The sequence below is a fragment of the Oreochromis aureus genome, linkage group 8 (genome assembly GCF_013358895.1).
Source record: "Oreochromis aureus strain Israel breed Guangdong linkage group 8, ZZ_aureus, whole genome shotgun sequence".
NCBI lineage: Eukaryota > Metazoa > Chordata > Actinopteri > Cichliformes > Cichlidae > Oreochromis > Oreochromis aureus.
Window position 1 is genome coordinate 31,224,818 of NC_052949.1, and position 25,671 is coordinate 31,250,488.

General features: G+C 38.9%; 1 protein-coding gene across 3 annotated transcripts in view; it reads left to right on the forward strand.

Moving 5' to 3' along the window:
• Nucleotides 1-25,671, forward strand: part of rbfox3a (RNA binding fox-1 homolog 3a) — a 194,624-nt gene that overhangs the window by 163,583 nt on the left and 5,370 nt on the right. The window contains exons 11-12 of one of the 3 annotated variants that reach the window (XM_039616279.1): nt 7,085-7,163; nt 25,145-25,215. In XM_039616279.1, coding sequence (XP_039472213.1) covers nt 7,085-7,163; nt 25,145-25,174 — 109 coding nt within the window. In that variant the 3' untranslated portion in view covers nt 25,175-25,215. Of the gene's footprint in view, nt 1-7,084; nt 7,164-15,429; nt 20,801-25,144; nt 25,216-25,671 lie in introns of those variants that run through there. The other 2 variants (XM_039616280.1, XM_039616278.1) reach the window with 2 other exon arrangements.

Genomic DNA, 25,671 nt, shown 5'->3' on the forward strand with positions numbered 1-25,671 from the left:
CGTGGACCAGGAGGGGAGAGCCAGGAGAGACAACTTAAGGATATATAATGTCCCAGAAAATGAAGAGGGGGATTTGATGATAAGTTTTGTGGAGAAACTCATCAGAGAAAACCTGGACATCCCACCGGGCACTGAGGTGCACATTGAAAGGGCACACAGAGCACTTGCTCCCAAACCTGCCTCCTCTGAGCGACCCAGATCGATAGTGATCAAATTTCACCACTACAAAACAAAAGAGGATATTCTACGTAAAGCGTGGATTAAGAAGGACATAGTGATAAAAAATCTGAGGATTTATTTCGACCATGATTATCCAACAGCGGTGCTGAATAAACGAAAAGAATACAACGAAGTGAAGTGGGCGCTGAAGGAGAATAAAATCCAGTGCCAGACACCGTATCCGGCCAGGCTCCGGGTTTTCTATGAGGAGGGGACAAGGTTTTACCACTCAGCTGAAGAGGCCACAAAAGATCTGAAGGACTGCGGATTCCCAGTCAAAGTCATCCCCCCCCCCCCAGTGGATCATATGGAGCAGCTGACTCAGCAAGCATGGGGCATCGCAGGAGAAAAAGAGACAACACGACCCAGGGTCGCAGCCATCAGAGACAAGCTCCAGGTCTACTGAAGGAAATCTCCCGAGTAAAAACAAAAATAATATTAGAAAAGGAAGCTGCAGGCAAAAGGTATGGATCTGTTTTCCACTCCGATCCCTCCCCCTCACCCCCTGACCTTGCTAAAGCATTATAAGACGACCAAAATGTTTTTCTCTTTGCTCCCTTTCTGAGTAGAAAAAACCTTTACCTCGGAGGACATTTCCTTTCTTTTTTCTTTTATTAACATGAACAATTTTTTTCAACGGACTAAAACACCATGGAGGGCCCTTCCTTTGCAAAAGTGCAGAGGGGACCTCCCTCCAATGCCAGACAGTCCATCTGGCAAGCCAAAGGGACTGTTTATAAACACCCCTATTTTGGAAACCACTGTTTGGCAAATACATGTTCCCCAAAAGAGTTCTTGTTTCATTCTCCAAAGTTACTTTCCTTTAGTTATTAGGGCACTGTTTCCAGAGAGGCTGAATGTAGCAGAGTCACTGTTTCTTGCTACATATGGTACATGAAAGACTAAAAAATTTTTCCTTCAATGTCAATGGAATACTCAACCCTATCAAACGCTTTAAGATTTTATCTAAGATGAAAAAAGAGAGGGCTGATATTGTATATTTACAAGAGACGCATCTAGACAACACAGAACATAAAAAAATACAAAGGATGGGTTTCACTAAGGTGTTTTTCTCATCACATAAATCAAAGCACAAGAGGGGAGTTGCAATTTTGATATCTAACAGTGTTTCTTTTGAAAAAATGTATGAAGAGAAAGATGAGGAGGGTAGATATATTTTGTTCAGGGGAATGATAGAAGGATCTGTTTTCACCCTGATCAGTGTATATATTCCACCTGGGAGCACTTTTTCTTTTTACAAGAAAATAATAGAGTTGATGATTACTCAGTCTAAAGGATTCCTGGTCTGTGGAGGTGATCTGAATATACATTTAACCCAAAAACTTGATATATCAAAACAAACAGGCTCCAACAAAACAAGTGGTAAAAAAGTGAAAGAGCTGATGAAGGACATGGGTTTGATTGATGTATGGAGGGAAATGTTCCCCAATACAAGAAGATATACCTACTATTCCTCACATCACTCATCATATACTAGAATAGAGTATTTCCTTGTCTATAGCAGAGACAGCTCAAGAATTATTGACTCAGACATTGGAACGATAGATCTTAGCGACCATGCTCCAATGCATATTGTAGTTGACTTGGAGGGAAACAAAACCCAGCCTACTTAATGATGCTAATTTTAGGAAAGAAATGAGCAATGAAATCCAACTGTACATGAAAGAAAATGATAATGGAGAGGTATCCCCGCTGATACTGTGGGATGCAGCAAAGGCGGTGTTAAGAGGAAAAATCATTGCAGCTGCCACAAGGAAAAAGAAACTTTACCAGGAAAAACTACAGGATTCCCAAAAACAACTGAAACAGCTAGAAAGCAGCAATGCACAAAACCAAAATCCAGCCACACTAGAACGAATTAAAAAACTAAGAAACTAAATTAACTTAATGTATACTCTGGAAATTGAAAAGAAGATGCTATTTTCTAGACAAAGATATTACGAAAATGGCCCTAAATTCACAAAACTGTTGGCATGGAAACTTAAGAAACGCCAAGCAGACAATACAATATACAAAATAAGAGACCCCCAGAAAAACACATTGGAAAGTAAGCAGGACAAGATCCAGTCGGTCTTTGAAACTTTTTATAAACAACTCTTTTCTAAAACTATGGATGTCGGAATTGATCAAATGGACACATTTCTTGAAACGCTCAATTTACCTACCATGAGTGAAACCCAAAATAAACAACTAGCCTCTGAAATAACAGTAAAGGAATTAGAAAATGCTATAAGAAACTTGAAAGCTAACAAATCGCCAGGAAGTGATGGGTTCACCTCTGAATTTTATAAAGCATTCAAAGAGGATCTTATTCCTATATTGAGAAAAACATGCAATTGGGTACTTGAAAAGGCACAAATCCCACCCACCTGGAAAGAAGCAATTATATCTCTCATACCGAAGGAGGCCAAGGATAAGAATGAGAGCGGGTCATACAGGCCAATTTCTATACTTAACGTAGATTACCGTATCTATACATCCATAATGGCCAAACGAATGGAAAAAATACTCCCTAACCTCATACATAATGATCAGGCTGGTTTTATACATAAACGTCAAACCCAGGATAACACAAGACGCACTTTACACATAATGAACTATATACAACAACACACGGAGCAGGCTGTGATCCTCAGTCTTGATGCTGAAAAGGCATTTGACTCTGTTTGTTGGCAATACCTATGTAGAGTTTTGCATAAATTTGGTTTTGATGAGCCGATAATAAATAACATAAGGGCACTATATGATAACCCGTCTACAAGACTTGGGCTTAATGGCCACCTAACTCAATCTCTAACATTGGAGACGGGAGTGAGACAAGGCTGTGCCTGGCCTCCTCTTCTCTTTGATATTTTCCTGGAGCCACTTGCCCAACATATTAGGCAAAACAGAAAAATCGTAGGTATTGCAATAAATGATGTGGAACATAAAATAGCATGCTATGCCGATGATGTACTCTTATTCCTAAAAACACCTGAGGAGTCTCTGCCGGAGGTAATGAACTGTCTTAAAAACATTGGCCCAATGACAGGATACAGACTGAATCTAAATAAAACTGAAGCCCTTCCCTACAATTATAGTCCATCTGAAAAGCTCAAACAAACACATCCATTGAAATGGAACACAGACTCAATTAAATACCTGGGGGTAACACTTACTAAAGATACAAGTAGACTATTTGACAAAAACTATAACCATTTATATCAAAGGGTCAAAGAGGATCTTACAAAATGGAATCTATCCCATGTCTGAGCATAAGCTCTAGAATAGAAACCATCCAAATTAATGTTTTACCAAGATTTCTATATCTGTTTCAGACCCTCCTACTCCAGATTAATCAAAAAGACTTCATTGAATGGGATAAAACGATTTCTAGATTCATATGGCAAGGGAGACGACCCAGAATACGATACAAAACATTGCAACTGCGTAAAGAGAACGGCGGCTGGGGCCTACCATGTTTAAAAAAATACTATACTTCAGCAATGATTAGGGCCATGTTGCACTGGTGCGATCCCTCATATATAGCAGCATGGAAGGAAATTGAAAGCAAAACAATATCCAATTTGCATATACAGGCAGTCCTAGCGGATAAAAATCTACAGGACTACATTTCCAAAATAAGAAATCCCTTGGTAAAGGCCACACTAGGGGTCTGGAAAATGGTGGTAAAAAAAAATTAGCTGGAGAAGGATATAAAAATATTAAAATGGTGTGCATACGATTCGGAATTTACACCAAATCAAATGGACCCTAGTTTTAAAAACTGGATAGATAAAGGAATTACATCGATATGTGGTATAGTAAAGGAGGATGAAATCATGAGTTTTCAAACTTTAAAGCAAATGTTTCATTTAGAAAACCAAGACCACTATAGATACCTGCAGTTAAGAAACTTCTACACCCGAAGCATCAAAAACCAAACACACACTACAGCGAGGCCAACTCTTATCCAACTCTTTGTAAATGCTTATAAGTCAGAAACTAAGAAAGGTAATCTCACAAATATACAAAAGTCTTCATGATCTCAGCAATTATTCAACAAAGTATATAAAAGAAAGATGGGAGAAAGAGGGAGGTCAGGCAATTACAGAAGAGGAATGGCAGAACATCTGTTCTTTTCATTGGAAGTACAAAATCACATGTATGGAAGGAATTCTGCTGGAAAAGTTTCGCTGGTTTTTTCATCACCCCAGCTATAAAGGCGCATTATGATGAAGGAAGTTGTGAATGTTGGAGGAGCTATGGCTACGAAACAGCACACCACTACCATATATTTTTGGGATTGTAAGAATATTAAGAACTATTGGAGAGAAGTCCATAAAGTGCTGCAAAACATATTTGGTACATATTTACCCTTTGATTTTAAATCCATATTTTTGGGGTACATACCCTCAGACATAAAGGGTATAGATAAATACTTACCTGATGTGATGCTGGCTGCAAGTAAAAAGGCACTGACTAAAAGATGGCTGACACAGGATCCACCAACATTAAACAGCTGGACTGATGTAACTTTTGAAATTTACAAGATGGAAAAGATTACATTTTTAGTGAATTTTGAGTATGAGAAATTTGTAAAACACTGGGGAAAATGGCTCCGCTATATGAGTCCTATAAGGCCAGATATCGCTGATATTCATCATTGAAGGAATGGTTGGGTAAATTTTTGTTTGCTTATTTTGTTTTTGATAATAACATGTACTAATGCTATGTCACCATCTGCTACTGAAAGTGTTGGCTTTTCAGTTGCCCCCTCTCTGGATGTATATAGTTACATACTATATCTGTCTGTACGTATGTTTCTTTGTTTGTGTGTTTTGTTTTGTTTTCTCTTCTTTTTCTTTATTTTTTTTTTTCATACTTATGTGTAGAAAAAGAACTTGAAGTGATGGCGGTCATCCAGACTACTGTATATATGAGTCTAAGAACAAAGGAAGCCATCAAATACTGTACATTTCATTTTATTTTTTGCATAACTTCAATAAACAACTGAATTTTTTAAAAAAAACTCTTGGGGGGGCTTTACCTTCAGCCCCATCCTGCTTGGCCGTCACCTAAAGATTTGCATCCCTGCTGTAAAAGAAACACCAACCAGGGAAAAATGACAAACTGAACAACATCATCATTCCTTGTGTAAATGCTTTGTCAGAGAAACTCAGGTGAATTTGAGCATGAAATCCCAGTGCACCTCAGACTAAGCCACACCCTCAACCAAAACCGTCAAAATCATCTAAGCCACACAGTGTTTGCTGTGCAGTGCATCAAGAAGTGCTCAGACCTCTACACTGGAAAAATCAAAGGTCAAAAGTCACTCTTTCAAAGATAATAATGGATTGGATTTATATAGCGCTTTTCAAGGCACCCAAAGCACTTTACAATGCCATTATTCATTCACGCTCACATTCATACACTGGTGGAGGCAAGCTACGGTTGTAGCCACAGCTGCCCTGGGGCAGACTGACAGATGAAGCATGCAAGGTTTGAAAGAGGAGTAAAAGATCTACGTCCACTATGAACGCCCATCATTGAAAAGAAGAGGTGGTCTACAGCACCATCTATCAGCCACATATGGTGTAGTCTCAATGCAGTCTAAAGATTCCTTCTCAGGCATTTCAACCTCCACTCAAACCTTGACGCCTACCACCAGACCTCAATAGTTCACATGATTGGGTGGGGCAAGGTTTCACAATGGTTTCAACTGTAACTTGCAGCAATGGTAATGACCCACACCTTCTTTTCATTGGCTCATGTGATGACTTACCTGACTTAACCTTCACCTGGGGTTACATACCGGGGTTTTTAGAAATGAAGAAGCCTCTTGGATGAGAGGTGAAAGAAATCCAGCTGGTATGTTCAAGCTCTGTAGATTACATGATCTTGATGACTGAGATGCTACACGGACATATTTCTGTAGCCTTTCTTCCCGTTCATGCTGGAGATCAAACAAATCCAATGCTGCCCTCATGTTTAAAACATCAGTTTTGAGAGAAGCGTAATTTTCATTACATGGCCTGCCAGCCTTTAGTGTGATTGATTAGTGAAAATGATTATAGATCTCAGTTAAAATAAGTGGCTCCAAGATATTCATGGTGGTATGCTTATGACTCTCTGAGTATGATCAAATAAGTAGACTCAAAATAATTACTCTTTGACAGTTGAAGTTGAGAATGCTAACAATATTTTCTGACTGAATTCCCAATCAGAAAAGACTGGTACTGCTTTACATTCCTTCTGAGCTATTTTTCAAAGGTAGCGAGATACATACACAATATAACACCAGTGAGAGTTGGAACTCCAGGTCTCACCTGGCCCAGCGAGTCGATTCAGCACTGCCTTAATGCAGCTAAGTGAAAGCTGCAAACCATTCCTTATTATTGCCATTGTAGACGGGTATTTATAAGGTCTAGCATTTTTCTTTGAGTACTTTAACTGAATACTCAAAAAACGTTTTAATAAGCACACACTTGCAGCGCTTCAGTCTATGACAAACTGTCGTGCACGCCATTCTATATTGAGGCTTGTGTCTTTGAGCTCAGGTACTTTGTCACATTTTAACAAACCAGGTGAAATAATCTTTGGTGTAAAGGCCACTGCATCAGAGCAACACTTTGACAGATGAGGGAGAATAACAAGCAAGCAAAGCACGTCCCAGGTGGTGGCGGGCATGAGAGTTGGGATAGAGTCCCAGCTAATATTGTTATTATCAAACTTTAATTTTTGTCTTTCACCTTCCATCTTTAAAATATGTTTATAATCTTTGTTTTGCAGCAGTTTCTTAAACGACTGTACATTTATACTGCATTTTAATAAAAGCTCATTCTTCCTACTTCCTTTTATGTAGTTACGGCAGAGTCTATGCAACCGCAGACCCCTATCACCACACGATTGGTCCTGCAGCCACATACAGTGTGGGCACTATGGTAAGTCTGCTCCCTGTTTCCTCACTGCTCATTACTGCCCCATACTAGAATATTACAGTAGACTGATGCAACATCCACACACTGTCTTTGAAATATACTGTATGACACACCAACCATACATATTATTGGAGATCGTTATATACACCTGTGAATATTTATATGAACAAAAAAACCAGTACATCAATAGTTCACATGAAAGTTTAAGAGTTTCAGAAGCTCTCCAACAAAAGATTTTATTTTTACTGATTTCTTATTCTCTTGGAAGATCACATTTCAGAAAACCAGAAAGTTCAGCTTTGTTTGTTTTGGAGAAATCAGTTGTGTTTTATTTGAATGTATGTCACTTTCTTAGGTGAGAAAGTCTCATTGTCTTTAGTTAGCTTCTCTCAAACTTCAAAGATGAAAAAAAAGCAATGTAGAACAATCCAGAGAGCACCAGAAATTTCTCCTTTCTTTGTTTTGTGTCAGTCAGTATGAACTACGCAGCACACGCTTCAACACGAGAGAGAAAAGGAGGAGAATATGAAGCTGAATGTGAGCTTCTGTTAGCTGGAGGTGAACGTACTTTCTGGTGCTGCTCATAGATCAGACTTGACACTGAGTGCTGGTGCAGACAAAATCTAATACAGCAAACAAGATAATAAATCTAATATAGGAAATATTATATTCTAATGAATCCACTCATTATGTAGTGGTTTACACATAAAGAGGATCCTAATAAACAATGAGATCATTTTGACAAGCAAGTTTTTTTCTATTCTTTTAGAAAATTGTCATTTTTTGTAGGCAGGACTGGATTAGTAACTCTGTGTGTGGTTTACTACAGAGTCATGAGAGACATTTCATTCAAATCCAGCAAATGTTGAATTTAAATAACAGACGTGGCACAAGCAGTGAGGAAATCTTTCACAAGCTTGAAAACCCTGAACTGGAAATGTAAGAAGCTCTTTTACTTAGCTAGCCAAATCAAATGTTTTACCTTTCTTTATTTACCATAATAATAATAATATATGTGTCACAGATTTTATATGTCAGTCTGAAACTGATGAAGGAGTAAGGATATACACTCTCTTCAGATGAAGCTGTGTGAAGTCTGACAAACAAGCTCCAACTAGAATAACACAGATCTCAAATACTGTCAGAAAAATAGAAATATGAGCTTCATTTGTGTTTCTGCTTCATCAGCTATAACCCAAGTTTAACAATGCTGTCATGCAGTAAGCTCTCTTAACCATACTGCTTTCTATCCACAAATATAGAATAAAATGATCTCTTGGATAAAGAATGGGTACACCACAGTGACAGCATTGAGATTTGTAGCATTGGCCGATATCAGTTTCAGTTGTCTTTAGTCTTTATTCAGCTTTATGCAGGTGACTGACGTCCAGCTTGTTAATGGTGGTGTGAATCTCTTCATGAGATGAATTCTTCACATTGATATGTTTTGGATCTTTTTCAAACTTTTGACTGTTTATTTAGGTTGTTTTTTGTTTGTTTGTTTAACTGCATTGTAAGCACATCATATCGATCTTAATGTATGAAAAAACCCCACAGATGTGATGAAAGTGGTTTTGAGCAGCATCACCTGGTAAATGTCCCTCCTGTCAGGTTGTTATCATTTTGTATCGAGCACTGAAGACGAGCCTCTGTGTTTGTTTGTTTGTCTACCAGTTGGATGATGTTTTATAAAGGGTTGTGAACACTCTGTTTGTTCGGCCATCTTGTTTGTTAGTGCTGGTGCATTTCATGTTTGCCTTCATTAGTCATTAATTACAAATATTCTTCAGTGCTCGTCTTTTTGAAGACTACTCTTGTATGCACTGCAGATGGATGATGCATTCTTCTTTGTGACGTTTGCCTTTGTGTCCTGCATCAGCATATTTTAAACCTCTTATTAGACATGCACCAAGTCCGCCGACAAACACAGATAACCTGTAACAGTAGATTTAAACTAATAAGATGGTCAAAAAAAGAAGCTGAAGACATTTTTATACAAATGAGCTTTTGATTAATTTTTTCACTGTTTTATATTATTTTGTTTGTATTTCTGGTTTGATTGTGAGGCACTTTGTGATTTTTATCTGTGAAATGGCCTATATAAGTAAATTTTACTTACTTACTTACTCAAAAAATAACATTGGAAATCCATATTTTACAGTAAGGTAACATCAGTTTTGATTTATACATTGTTTCCTAACTCTATAACACAAATTATGACAAATAATCCAAATAAATGTGTCAAATTTATTAAAAAAATATAAACAAGTGGGCCACAGATCAACTGGGAAAGAGCTAATGAGGGCACGTTTATGACATCATCAGCATATTTGACAGCTGTGTCCTTGCTGTTAAATTACAATAAAATTATAAATGAGTTTAAAGAAATAATTCTCTCACACTGTTATGAGCTCCCCCTCTAACTAAATCTACAGTGTTGTCAGTTTGTATGAATAGATCTGATCCAAACTATTGTTTTAAAGTGGGAAACATTTTCACAGTAAAAGAGAGCTGAGCCTACTGAACAAATGTCAATTCAACTCAATTCAATTTTATTTATATAGCGCCAAATCACAACAAAAGTCGCCTCAAGGTGCTTTATATTGTACAATAGATAGCACAATAATAAATACAGAGAAAAACCCAACAATCATATGACCCCCTATGAGCAAGCACTTTGGCGACAGTGGGAAGGAAAAACTCCCTTTTAACAGGAAGAAACCTCCGGCAGAAAAGACATGCTGTGGAAGAGAGACAGAGATTAATAACAGATATGATTCGATGCAGAGAGGTCTGTTAACACATAGTGAGTGAGAAAGGTGACTGGAAAGGAAAAACTCAATGCATCATGGGAATCCCCGGCAGCCTACGTCTATTGCAGCATAACTAAGGGAGGATTCAGGGTCACCTGGTCCAGCCCTAACTATATGCTTTAGCAAAAAGGAAAGTTTGAAGCCTAATCTTGAAAGTAGAGATAGTGTCTGTCTCCTGAATCCAAACTGGAAGCTGGTTCCACAGAAGAGGGGCCTGAAAACTGAAGGCTCTGCCTCCCATTCTACTTTTAAATACTCTAGGAACAACAAGTAGGCCTGCAGTGTGAGAGCGAAGTGCTCTAATAGGGTGATATGGTACTACAAGGTCATTAAGATAAGATGGGGCCTGATTATTTAAGACCTTGTATGTGAGGAGCAGGATTTTGAATTCAATTCTGGATTTAACAGGAAGCCAATGAAGGAAGCCAAAACAGGAGAAATCTGCTTTCTCTTTCTAGTCCCTGTCAGGACTCTTGCTGCAGCATTTTGGATCAGCTGAAGGCTTTTCAGGGAGTTTTAGGACATCCTGATAATAAAGAATTACAGTAGTCCAGCCTGGAAGTAATAAATGCATGAACTAGTTTTTCAGCATCACTCTGAGACAGGATATTTCTAACTTTAGAGATGTTGCACAAATGGAAGAAAGCAGTCTTACATATTTGTTTAATATGTGCGTTGAAGGACATGTCCTGGTCAAAAATGACTCAAGGTTCCTCACAGCATTACTGGAGGCCAAGGTAATGCTATCCAGAGTAAGAATCTGGTTAGACACCATATTTCTAAGATTTTCAGGGCCGAGTACAATAACCTCAGTTTGATCTGAATTAAGAAGCAGAAAGTTAGTGGCCATCCAGGTCTTTATGTCTTTAAGACATCCCTGCAGTTTAACTAATTGGTGTGTGTTACCTGGCTTCATGGATAGATAGAGCTGCGTGTCATCTGCATAGCAGTGAAAATTTATGCTATGTCTTCTAATGATGCTGCCTAAGGGAAGCATGTATAATGTAAACAGAATTGGTCCTAGCACTGAACCCTGTGGAACACCATAACTAACCTCAGTGTGTGAAGAGGACTCTCCATTTACATGCACAAATTGGAGTCTATTAGATAGATATGATACAAACCACTGCAGTGCAGTACCTGTAATACCTACAGCATGTTCTAATCGCTCTAATAGGATATTATGGTCGACAGTATCAAACGCAGCACTGAGGTCTAGCAGGACAAGCACAGAGATGAGTCCACTGTCAGAGGCCATAAGAAGATCATTTGTAACCTTCACTAAAGCTGTTTCTGTGCTGTGATGAGCTCTGAAACCTGACTGAAACTCTTCAAATAAGCCATTCCTCGGCAGATGATCTGTTAGCTGTTTGACAACTACTCTTTCAAGGATGTTTGATATGAAAGGAAGGTTAGAGATTGGTCTATAATTAGCTAAGACAGCTGGGTCTAGAGATGCTTTTTAAGTAAAGGTTTAACTACAGCCAGCTTGAAGGCCTGTGGTACATAGCTGATTATTAGAGATAGGTTGATCATATTTAAGATTGAAGAATTAATGCAGTAATAGTTTTTGTGATATCATAGTTAAGTATTTTTTAAATATATGCTGTAAGTACTTTTTCACAAGACTCCAGAGCCTATAATACAAACCTCAGAGCCTACGACAAATGTTTACAGTTTTCTCGGTCGATTTGGTGCTTTTCTCATGTCACTATTAACATTTGCACAGCAGTTAGTGTATTTCTCTAAACAATTGGTGCAAACTGCAAAACCTAGTGGATAACCTGCAAAAGCAGGTCACTTGCTCAAAATCGATAATCCATTTCTGAAAAGCAAGTATTCATGTCAATGAAACTGCCAGTGTGACAAAATGAGAAGTCGTGACTCCATCTTAATGAACAAGACAGTCAAATGGCTTTGTCATGTTTTCATAATGACAGTGTACAGTATTCTCTCAGTGTTTTCCAATGCAAAAAGAGGTCAGAACTCGGTGACACCACCTGAAAATGCTCAAGACAGCACTATACACTTTTTGTACAGCCATTTACAGTAAAATCTACAGTAAAGTTAGACATTCCTGTAGTTAGGGAAGTAAGTGAGTACAAGACACTGAATATGTATGTTTCACATTTCTACTGTGTAGGCTGTTTGTAATTCTACAACATTGTGCCAAATAAAAATACTCTACAGTCACTTATTTAGAATAAACATAAGAAACACCCTTTCGGTCTGTGCACAAATGTGAACAATACAACGGTATACAGTAGAAACGATATGAATTTGGCCAACGGTAGAGATTTTGACTATACTGCTCTACCGCGATAGCACATGTTGATGGTGTCATCAAGCTGCGCCTGTTTTGGTGGAAAGCATCGCAGCGGCTGCAAGCAACATCATCTGCAAATTATGCCGGGTGACAGTAATAGCAAAGAGACAAAGCACTTTTGGAATATGGGGAAAGCCAAAAACTGCGCTTCCTCCTCTTCCGTACCATTGATTCATTAATGCTACCACATTAAAATTTTACCACATGAAATCAGTTCGAGGTCAGTAAGCACAACCAGAATTCATACATAAGGCACACTGTCAATTTCTGAGAAAATTAAAGAATTTTAGGTGCGCCTTATAGTGTGTAAAATACGTTATACAGAAGAAAAGAATATATCGCGATAAATATCGTTACCGCACATGCTTCAAATTATACCGTGATATCGATTTTAGGCCATATCGCCCAGCCCTACAACAGTACATATTGTAACTGAACATATGTAAATCATTCTGGCACATCCAGATATTCCTGTCTGTCTGGCCACATATTTTCATCTACATCACAACAGATATCATGCCTTCCAATGCAGCAAGGAAAGTATCTCCTGGAGTGGCGAATCCACCCTCTGCATGACTCTGCTGTGATGTCGTCACATGCTGCATCCATGGCTGCTAGCAGGGCCATTTGCGCATGTGAAAGCATGTCATAAACCTTCCACCTCCAGGCAGAGAAAACTCCTCTATCGGATTAAGGAATGGGGAGTAGGGAGAGAGATATTCAACCAGCATTCTGTCATGTGCTGCAAACCACTGTCTGAGCAGATGTGAGTGGTGAAAACAGACATTATCCCAAACAACAACATACTTGTTGAGTTGGCCTCTACCCCTGTCATTCTCAGGGATTTTGTCCCTGTGAAGAGTGTTTAAAAAAGTCAGGAGATATTGTGTATTGTATGGACCAAGAAGGGGAGTATGGGTGAGGATGCCATTGTCTGAGATGGCTGCACACATTGTAACATTCCCTCCGCACTGGCCTGGGACATCAGTGGTTGCTCTCTGTCCAATGCGATTTCTTCCATGCCTTCTGCCTATGGCCAGACTGAAACCCGCCTCATCAACGTATATGAATGTGTGCAGTGGTTCCCTGGCTTCCAGCTCCAGTACATGCTTTAGAGAGAGAGAGAGAGAGAGAAATGTAACAACTTTTCCTGTGTAACATAATGCATTTTGTATTTTCTGTGAATACATATACAGAATTGCTATTCTACTCCATGAAACTGCACAAAGTAAAACAGTTTACAGTGCTGAACATTAGAGTATACATAGAAGACATGTTTTACCCGTACATACTGGTGACGGATCTCCTTCACTCTTTCACTGTTGGGTTCAAATGGCACTTTGTACAATTGTTTCCTGCACATTTCTTTTCTCTTGAGCACTCTGTCAATTGTTGTAATTGACACAGATCCAATATTGCCAAATACATCGTTATCCTCTATGAGAGCGCTTTGAATTTCTTTCAACTTTCTTGCATTGTTTGCAATCACCATTGCACAAATGGCTTCCTCTTGCTGCGGGGTAAAAAGGGGCCCTCTTCCACCTCTGCGAGGCTGTCTTTCAGTCCTTTGTGGTGCAGATTACAGTAAAATTACAGTAATGTACACTAAACATGAGATATTATGTCCAATACTATACATACCTCTTCTCCCTACGAAATGTTTGAATGATTGAATTCACAGTGGTTCTTCCAACATTTGGTTGCACCCTCCGACCAGCGCCATCCATTGTGAGGCCGTGATTGACAACATGGCCAACAAGTGTTGCCCTAATTTCATTAGGAATCTGCCTATTTATTTGGCGTCTTCTCCCTCTTCCCCTGTTTTGTCCCCCCCACATCCTCACCCCTCTTCCACGATGCTGACCTTCCATTTCTGTGTCACAGAATTGTAGAAATGGTACACACCATGTCCTGCTCGGTTCATATAGGCTTGCCAATTGAGGGTTCATGGGATTGATCCATGAGTGACTGTGAACAAGTGTCTTGTCATTGGTTACAACTAATTCTTCACACACCTCTTCGTCAGTGAAAGCTGAAGTTCACCTGAGAGAAATTGTTCAATTTCAGGGACATTTCAAGGAGAAAATAATTTAAAAAGGTATAAAATTTGCTTGACAGAATTTGAAAACTAATTCAACAATTTTGTATGTAATGACTCAAGCAATGAAATGAAGACTATTACTTTTATTGGGAATGACTATTCAGCATCCAAAAGTAGAGTTCATTTTGACTGACATGATAATGTTGTCGACAGCAGAGAATTGTATGAAAGCAACTGATACATGTCCAAGAGCATTTGCAATTTGTTCAGAAGGAGACATTGCTACTATGATGTGCACAAATGACTAAATGTTGTGGAGGTTGCACTAATGGTTTTGAGAATTTTCATTCTGATCTGAGAAAAGCACCAAAGCGACTGAGAAAAACTGTAATGTTTCATGGACTGTCTCAGCGTTTGCTTGCTACCATGGCACTAATTGATATTTTTGAGTTTACACAGCAAATCATGTTACAAACAGCAATAAATATATGAGGTATGACCATACAGTAATCATGCCGTAACCCCAACCGGTCACAGCAGAACAGGAAGAAATCTCCACCCCTCTCTAAGCCTGCTTCCTGTTAAAAGGGAGTTTTTTCTTCCCACTGTTGCCAAAGCAGTTGCTCATAGGAGATTGTTGGAGTTTTCTCTCTTTTCTTTGTATTATTGTAGGGTTTTTACCTTACATTATACAATAACTTTAGGAAATTGCTGTTGTGATTCAGAGCTATGAAAATAAAATTGAATCGAATGTGTAATCTATTGTGTATCTGTCAACCTACTGCAGAAAATTATCAATTATCACAATCCAAACAATAAATCTAATTTTTCACATAAAATACATTTTAAAGCTACAGTGTATATAAATGTTCTTCACAAATTTACTATGGACAAAACAGGGAAACAAGACAAACGGACAGACAGACAGACAGACAGACAGACAGATAGATAGATAGATAGATAGATAGATAGATAGATAGATAGATAGATAGATAGATAGATAGATAGATAGATAGATAGATAGATAGATAGATAGATAATGATTCTTTACTGAATACTGATTGGAGCTTTTCATCTTTGATGTTGCAGGCTAGCCTTTACAGAGGAGGGTGCAGTCGCTTCACTCCCTACTAGAAAAGAGGGAGACAGGCCCCCCTTTCCTTTGCCACAGGCATAAAAAGCAAAAACTCAAATCAGCTAAAATCAGCTTTCACCCCCTTCATGAAAAACTCACAGCAAGATGCTTCCAGTTGGCAGATGTAACTCTGACATGCAAGAATCATCTTAAAACTGCTTCCCTGTTTACGGACTGTAAACATTTACTGATGTCATTTATTGATGTACTGTACTTATTGTTGTAAATAACAATGTGTTGATTTGAATGTTTGGATTGAAAAAGTTGAACAAAGACAATATTAGCTGATGTGGACCAAGCTGACCAAAAACTAGACTTTAATGAAATTCAAAGAAACATTTGTTTTGCCCTGTGACTCCTCTGAATGGCCTTTGGTGCCAGTTTAAATCCGTTTACCTAGACTCCTATATACTCCTATATACTCCTATATCCATATGTTCATTACTGTGCAAATGTCTTGAGCCTTCCCTCTTTTCTGTCTGTTGTGCTTCCAAGGGGCCAGACTTTTTTTTCGTTTTTAAAGTGGTCCTGAGCTAATTCTCCAGGCATTCTCAAGACCTTTCAGAGTTTTTCTTTGAGCTGCTTTTTCACATATTTTCAGTCCAGTTCTTGTACCTTGACCATTTTCAGAGAAATTGTTTGTTTAAAGTCTCAGTACCCAGGGTTAGGGTTAGGCTGCTGAGTGATTGTGTGTTTTTGCTGTCACTGACTGATTGTGAACAGAAATGCAGACTCCACCTGTAGGTAGCCACTGTTGGACACGAGACAGGTATATAGGTTACTGGATGGGAAGCATCTTGTCTCACTGCAGCTCAGACTGACTGTAATCTTTCTCAAACAGACTGGCAAAGATAAATTCAAAGGAAAACTCTTTTAAATTTAGAGAGATGCACATGTTGTAACTAGTCTCAGTCAGTCTTCTTTAATGGGCTCAAATACGGAAACAAACAACGTTTTTTGGCAAACAGTTTACTGTAAATTGCATTAAATGTAACCCAGGAAAGCTTGTGTCTTTTTGCACCCGCTGTGTGTGTGTAAAAGTATTTATGTATTTGGAGTGAGGGGGGTGGCTTTGGGTGGCTGGCTGAAAGCTGTGACCACAGTGCCCAAACCTTGGCTCTGTCTCTTTATTTAGCGCATTTAGTGCCAAGCCTGACTTACACTACATACTCAGCGCAGAACAGTGCAGAACCGAACTGGACTCAACAGAGGATCTTAATAAAAAAGGTGTTAGATTAAATGTAACCTTTAATGTCTAAATGTATAATATGTTAGGATTAGTTAAATGAATATGTGCAGTATTCACAGTCTCGTGCTTTTATCTTCAGACACTCTTAGTCAAATAAAAAGATACAAACAGTTTATTATGCCAGAATTAAATTTCCCATCCATTTAGCACTCTGTGACCAGCTGGGCCACTTCACTTTAATATTTAATGTGAAAAATGCTGACAGTTTCAAGAAAGACAGAAAAAATATGACACTATAGTACACTACACTAAGAAAACAGCAGTACAATGATGCGAGTGGCAACAGATTTTCGATGTATTAAAGTAAATTGCTGCAGTATCACAATGTTTGCTTGAACCAGTTCAACTAAAAACTAATAGCAAACTGATATCATCTTATTGTCACTGTTTTCCTGTTTATGGCCATCTTGATGCACTCAAACCTGGTCCCTGTCATTAAACCAACCATGTCAAAGGTTGGGATTTTGTTAGTTGATTACTCACTTTTACAATAATTTTGGTCACACAGCAGTCTCCAACCACTGTTTATTTAAGTCACTCAAACATAACACAGTTTGACAGGCATAAAATTGTATTTTTGTGCCAACCAGGTGATTTCCAAGAGCTGTTAGCTGAAATCTTAGGATATGTTGACATGGTGTGTCAAGATATTTGAGGAAACTGGACAAATAGAGGACAAAAAAAAGACCAAAAAAAAATTTAAAAAATAGATGAACAGTGTCTGAACATCATGTCCTTCAGAAATAGCAAAGCAAAGGCAAAGGCTTGACACAAGACCTGAGAAATGATCAGCTGATCCATGTACTATTCTCTGAAAGCTCATCAGAATTAGAGTGGGTGCTTTTCAGTGGCAGCCATTTTTAAGGAAGGAACCAGCGAGAAAAGGCTGAGGTATACCAAATTATACAGGAACTAGACTGAAAATCAGCAGCAGCAGGAATGATTAACCCAAACAACCTCAACAATGTTTCAGCAGTCTGGGGCAATCTCGACAGATAATGGAACAAATGGCAGTAAACACCTAATGAAGAGCTTTGAATGTCCTGTAAGAGGCCTGGAGAACTTACATAAGTTACAATGTTACTGTGTGTATGTAAAATGTAACAACAACATTTTCCCAGGACTCTGTGCATTCCTGTGAAAAACCAAGTACACCCCATGATTCAACAGCCTGTAGAATCTCCTTTAGCAGCAATAACTGTTTTTTTTTCTGTATGTCTTTACAAGTATATCACTTTGTTGTGGAGGAATTTTGACCCACTGTTCTTCATGATGTTGCTTCAGTTCATTGAGGTTTGTGGGCATTCATTAATGCTCTCTTTAAGTCCAGCAACAGTATTTTAAGTTCTGTCAAGGTCTGGGCTTTGACGGGGATTGCAACACTTTTTTTTTTCATTTCATTAACTCTTTGCAACTGTTGCATGACCCACTTTAAGTATTAGCTGTTGCAGAGATGCCTCAGCTTTGACTCTAGAGTGCTTTAGTATACCAAGGAGTTCATAGTTAATTCAATGAATATAACATGCCCAGATGCTACAAACTGTCCCCCGCTGTGCTGACATCTGGTACACTTCAGTCTCATCTGTCCAAATCACTTTGTTTCAGAAGTCTTGTAGTTTGTTCAGATGAAACTCTGCACACCCAAACCATGCTGTCCTGTTATTTTTAGAGAGAAGAGACTTTCTTCTGGTAACCACGACAAACAACCAATACTTGGTCTTTTTCTAATCTTGAACTTTACAGGCCTCAGTTACCATGTTACACGTTAGAGTCTGAGAAGTGGGTTTTATGCAGTTTATCTCAGCACTCTGAACTTGGGGTGAATTTGCTGGGACACCCACTGCCTGAAAGACTGTGGCATTATGTTAACACACCTGAAAGCTCCAAACCAGCAAACTGCTAAGACTTTTGCTTTTATATATGTTCACATTTGCTGGGGCCTTGTCCGGTTCCCGTCCATGAACAGGAGTTTAGTTTCATATTGACTTAGATGGACTCAAACCTGACCCTACTCTGTCCCTGCCCCTCAAGGAGCTGAAACTGCATCAGAAAAGGTAAAAGAAAGTGTTGCATTATGAAACCTGAAAGGTGAGTGGAAGAGTGGGGTATGTTTTTTTTTAATCTAAACTCAGCATGAATTGATTTTCTAACACAGTATGGAGGAAGAGCTGTGTCAACCATTGCAAAATGAGAACCGTTCAGAGTCTACTGATTGTTGCCACAGTGCCCAGGAGGTCGGAGGTATCCCATTACTGCTGAATGTCTCTAATAGAAACAACAAAAAGCTTATACACCAATACTTCATGTTTCATGACTCCTCGTGTTCTCTGGAGGCAATAATTACACGTATGCACATGTAGGAACAACAGAGGCTGTTTCTCACAATGTTATTATGAAACTGTGGTTTTCTTCCTGCCCCCTGCTTTAATATGTATATGGTCATGATTTATGATGTTCATCATAATGATGATAAATGAATACATCAATATTACTACTAATGATAATAAATAAACAATTAAATAATAATAAAACATTTAAAAGTGCAGCTGATCATGGCACAGTCCAATCTTCTTATCTTGTTGCTTCTCACTCTTAAAAAAGAAGGCAACATTTTAGTTACCAGATATTTCAGTACCTTCAGTCAAATAACAAGAAGATAGTTCCATCCACCTTGTTTGGTCAAAATATTTAACAACTGCATGAATATTTATTGAATAATGATGCTGAGAGATTGCTACAGAGATGGATGTGTGATGGCTTTAGAAACATCTTTGAGAGCTGAATAAGCACCAAGCTTTTCACCACCACGAACAACAACAGTACCTAAGACACACTGAGAGAGGACAGTAACTGAATAGCAAAGTCTTCTGATAACACAGGGATGTTACTGTGGCTTATAAATCGTCTGCTCATTTTTATTTGTTCTCTAAATACTGTCAAAAATGTTGCTAATGTAGTCTAGCTCACTAGAGATTATTAGCTCACTGTAACCTTCTGAGACATTAGACCTGTGGCATGTGTGTTAGTGCCAGCCAAGGAGCTGACCTGCTTTTTTATTTTAGTTAAAAATCTCTGTTCGTATTCTGGTCAAACCAGCACAGCTCCAGATCCAAGTGACAGCAAGTCAGAAATATGTTACCTATCAATGGCCAGCAGCAAGCTTTGTTCACTTTGAATATGACTATAAATTGATATGGATCAGTTTGTTGTGGGTTCTGTATACAACATAATTTATTCTCCAGTCTTGGAACTGAGGTGATGCAGGGCTTGTATGAATTCACTGTATGAACTTTAATGTAAAAGTAACTCTCGTAGCAGTTTGTATAAAGTGATTTTATAGAGTTTAAGATGATGCAGCTTTATTTGCTTGATTGATTTGGTGGACTGCCTCTACTGCATGTGGTTAGAGACTGAAACAAGACTAAAACAAGGCAGTGCGTGTTTCTGCTGTTTATCTGCTTTACTACAAATTGTTCTTAACATACTTTAGACAGTTGTGGCCCAGATGTTTGAGCCTCTGCCCAAGAATCAATAAATAAAGGGTCCACCATATCCCACCTATAGGTCATGCTAAATTTAAATTCTTTAATTCTGTTTTAGAAATTTAAGCAAACAATGACTAACAACATAAATAATAAATGAATAAAATGCTATTATTTAAATAATACGTCCATTCCACGAGCAGTCTGTGTGTGTAAGATGGTGGAAGCTCAGTCATTTAATTCCTGGCTCAGTCCATGTCGACGTGTCACTGGGCATGATTACCTCCACTGTGTCTATTTAGCATGTATTGGACAGGTCAAAAGCATATAAATGATTTCAGTAATGGTTAAAAAAAACATAGGTGCTAGCACCTTTAATGTAAAGCATTACTTAGAGAAATGGCCCTGTGCTATAACATCAGCACTGTAATAAATACAGTGCTGAATTATGTTCATACTGTTTTTCACTACAGTCTTTTATAATAATAATAATAATGGATTGGATTTATATAGCGCTTTTCAAGGCACCCAAAGCGCTTTACAATGCCATTATTCATTCACGCTCACATTCATACACTGGTGGAAGCAAGCTACGGTTGTAGCCACAGCTGCCCTGGGGCAGACTGACAGAGGCGAGGCTGCCATATCGCGCCATCGGCCCCTCTGGCCAACACCAGTAGGCGGTAGGGTAAAGTGTCTTGGCCAAGGACACAACGACCAGGACAGAAAGTCTCGCTGATATATTTTTATATCGAAACGTTCCCATTTTAACATTTTCCTGGTAGGAGAGGTATGATGCTTAAAAACATAGTTACTACTTCAAAAAAGTAACTCAGTTTGGCAAACAACAAAGTTTTTTGCAGCTTTTTTTTTTTTTTAATGCAGCCAAGGCGTTTTTAAATAAACATTTCAAACTATTTACAGAACAATCAGCTGTTCTGCATCAAATCTGATGCCACACAAATTATTTGTTATTATTATTTTTGTGCCAAAACTTAATTTCTGTCCCCTATGAGGTAAAGGAGAACAACAGCCTGATACCTGCAGGCCTGACAACAGGAGATGTATCACTGCTGTTTCTACCTCTAGAAACAGAGGTAGGTAACTACACAAGATTTGCGCTAAACGTCTCAAATCTCTCACATCTCAGAACACCGCCGTCACTCCTAAAACTTCCCCCCGTTTCTTAACAACTAGATGCCACGTTGCCATATCATGTTTTGATTGGTCGACACGGTACTTTTTTGGACGAATAGGAAAAGGTGGGGGAGGGGGGGTTGGTTTTGTTTTTGCTCACAGGTGGAGAGTGCTTTCGAGCGTTTTCCTTATAAAACGCCGTTTTTACCGTTTCTTCCCGCAGTAAATATAAACAACGATAGTATTCAGGAAGAAAACCAAACATTGCAGATATTTTTATCATAACTCTGGTTTTACGTGGCCGATCAACACAATTTAAAAACTGGTATAAAGTCCACACTTTTTCCGTCAGTTGTTCCGTCTGTCCTGCTCACATCTCCAATGGTTGTACACGTTGTCATTAATGTGGCTTCACTGCACATCAGCCACGCCGCTTTGCTCGCTAAAACACCGGTGTCGGCACATAAGGACGCTGTCATAGCCTGTCAGCGACGTTGATTGGCTGCGTATATACGAATGTGAATCGCATCATTGGCTGGACTATGGAATAAGGTGGCATCGTTCTAATACAATATGGGAGCAGCCAGTCACTCACTGACTAACACTGCAAAACAGAAATTAAAGTTTTAATTTTAATTTCAATTCAGGTTAGATTTTTTTTTTTGTGTGCAACGCAGATTTTCTGTGCGCAGAGACCGTGCCAGCAGTGCGCAATTGTGCACGTGCGCAGCTTAGAGGGAACATTGGTTGACGGTCTTAATGTCTTCCTTGATTTTGTCCATCCACCTTTTTTTCGGTCTGCCTCGAGGCCGGCGACCCTGCAATAATGCAAAGAAAATAGAGAAAACAGTCATATGACCCCGATTTGAGCAAGAATTTTGGCGACAGTGGGAAGGAAAAACTCCCTTTCAACAGGAAGAAAACTTCAGCAGAACCAGGCTCAGGGAGGGGCGGGGCCATCTGAGAAAGACAAGATGAAGACACACTGGGGAAGAGAGACAGAGATTAAATGCAGAGCGGTGGGTGTCACTGCCCAATCCGTACCGGAAACCTGATCAGTACCACGCATGTGCAAAACTTACGTCACTTTCTCTCTTTGCCAGCATTGTGACAGTTAATATATTTGAATGACACTGTTAGCGCCCAGTTAGCGCCTAGCATTTCTCAACAGCTCTGCCTCTTTTTCGACTACCGGGACATTTAAACAATGGATACCTCCGTATACAAACAAATTCATGCTTTTCTCCTCAACAGAGAGGGCCCCCCGATTGAATAACAGCGCTGTAAAATAAGAAGAATGCGCCTAATTACAGACTTAACAATACAGACTTAGTAATGTGTCACGTGAAGATTCATCAGCCAGATTAAGTGTTTACTGACAATTGACAGTGATAGCAAACATCATCATCACTATTCCAACAATCCTCTCCACACAGACAAGCATAAACACACTCGACTATCACTAAATCAAATTTAACGCATACACAAACACGATTTGTAATGACTTAAGTTCAGTTTACAATAGGGCTCATTCGCTCGGTCAGCAGGTGGCGGCATCCTCGTACACTGGGGAGTAAACTGCCATTAACTGAAAGAGAAGAAGAGAACATCTGCACATGCGCGGTATGGATCGGGGAGTCCTGATCCGTAACTATCTTTTTTTTTCGTTTTTGTCTACATTATATTAAAATGTTTCATTACTACAAACATTTTAAGAAATACTTATTATTGTTAACATCTTAACAAATACGCTGACCCGTAACTATCGTAAAATGCTTCGAGCGGAAGTAGTGGCCTTTCGCACATGTGTGGTACTGATCAGGTTTCTGGTGCGTATCGGGTATTGACAGTGAGAAAGGTGACTGAAGAAGAAACACCCAGTGCATCATGGGAGTCCCCCAGCAGCCTACACCTATTGCAGCATAACTAAGGGAGGATTCAGGGTCACCTGGTCCAGACCTAACTATATGCTTTAGCAAAAAGGAAAGTTTGAAGCCTAATCTTAAAAGTGCACATAGTGTCTATTTTTAAATACTCCAGGAACCCAGTCCTCAAATGAGGTGATCTTGTTTGTACTGTTCCTTAGCCACCATCGTCTTCTCTTTTGTGGTCCACCCAAGTGTTTTCTAAATTAACCTTGCAGCATGTATTTATGATGACCAGCTTTCACTGTTCTGGCTTAAGGTATGCAAGTTTTGAGATACTTGTACGCTTGGCTGTCAGAAGCTCTTAAACCCAGCAGCTTATCTACCCATGATGCACACCTAAAAACAACAAAAGTTGTCCAAAGTGTTGTATAGCCAAAAGAATTTAATCACATAAAATAATTAAACCAATTTGTCATATTATTTAGAAATTGCTTTTCTAAATAATCACATTTCACTGAAAAACCTGCCTGTATAACAGAAAGTAGTAGAGATATGCAGAAATATATCTATTACTACACATATAAAAATGTGCTTTCAGTGGTGATGGGACATCTCCTTTTTATAACCATGTAAATTATAAATAATACAATACATGTGTTTAATTATCTGTGCTCTTCCAGTCACACACACGAATGTTTGCTTTGATTGTCAATTTAATTTACCAGTATATGTGTGTTGTAGAAAGAAATGTAACAGAGTATTATTACCAACAGTGTGTGTGTGTGTGTGTGTGTGTGTGTGTGTGTGTGTGTGTGCATGTGTGAAAAATTCAGTAAAATTTGTAGTTGCCTTTCTTTATGAACAAGCAAACATTTGTTTGAGAGAATGATCTGCAGTTACATTTTGTAGCCAACATTAAAAGCTGAGAAACATTTTCAGGATTTATCAGATATTTTAATTCCAGGATCAGGAATCCAAAAGAGGCTGGAAATGATTAGGAGTGATGTGTGTTTTAAACCTGTGACATCAGTTCTCTTCACAGCTGAAGTGTTTGGTGTCCTGTTTACAGATGCCCATCACTTAAGCCGGGAATTAAAAATAGCAAAAAAAATTATTTACAAATTAATATTGACCGAAAATCGTCATCATCAAGTGTTCGTGCATTTCATCATTTGAATTTGGTGACAAATGTATCTGTGATCATTGTATCAAAGCAGATCTAATGACTTTTGAAAATATAACAAAAGATCAAATAAATCCAACTGTTTCTTTTTTCATATTGGTGCTTTTCTTAGTATTAAAACTTTACAGAAATGAACTAAATGTGTTTCTATGTGTATGTGCTGTGCTTGGTTAAACTGGAGCATGTTTGAATGGACTTCTGCCCACAGTGCAAAGACTCAGTGGAGTTAACTAGTCTAAGTCGTCCTTTGGCTCTGTGTTTTAGCCCTACAACAGCCTAGAGATTCATCCAGAGTCTAGCCCGTCTCTGAATGGATGGATCGATGGATTTTACTAATTATTTTTTTATTATGATGTTCAGGAAGATTTAATAGGATCATAAAAGCAAACACAAAACTTTGTGAAGACACATGACTTAACGTTATGTTGACATCTGTTGTCCTGAGAATTTGATTAAACTTACAAGGACTAAGACTCCAGGGGTGATGGCAACGCTGGTCCGGAGGCCGGCCAGCAAGCAATCAAAAACTGATTGCTTGTATTTAAACTGCTATAGATAACTTGTTGGTCTATAATATGTGAAACATATGTCAAATGTATCACTCGTGAATGATATCAAGTCATCTTGAGCAACAAACAACATTCCTGTAACAAGGTAGAAGCGCAATCAGTTTTTGGCAGTGACTTTTATGTATCCTTTATTTATGCAGTTAAAAAAACTCTTGTTGACTTTAAAAATGTCTCTTTTAAGAGTAATCTGGCCAAGAGGACAGCTCTGTAAACATATTTTAAGTGGACAAAAGGGACCTGATTGATTATAATGTAAGTATAATAACACTGTTATAAAGATACTTGAGAAACAGGAAATTTTTAACTTTTATATATATATAACCCCTTTGTAATACCTGTTCACCAAAAAAGTCTATTTAGCAACATACGTAACGATATTACACATAAAAAACCCATGGAAACATTGGAAATCAGTTTTTGGCACCGGCACGACCGTGCAGGCACAGCTGTGAGCACCTGCTCACTGCCGGCTGGACCGGCGTCCATTGTTCCGGGACAGCCCGCATCTCGCTCTCGGCCCCAGGTCGCGCAGGTCCCCCTGACACAGGGACCTCCGCGTGCCTCGTCCGCCGCCTCCGACTGGAGCGGCTCCTCCACCGCTCCCAGCAGGAGCAGCCCTTCACCCGGCTGCTCCTAATCCTGCTGTGGACTTACCAACTGTTCTAAGGAAGATCCACGCACAACCAGCCAGTAACATTACTCTACACT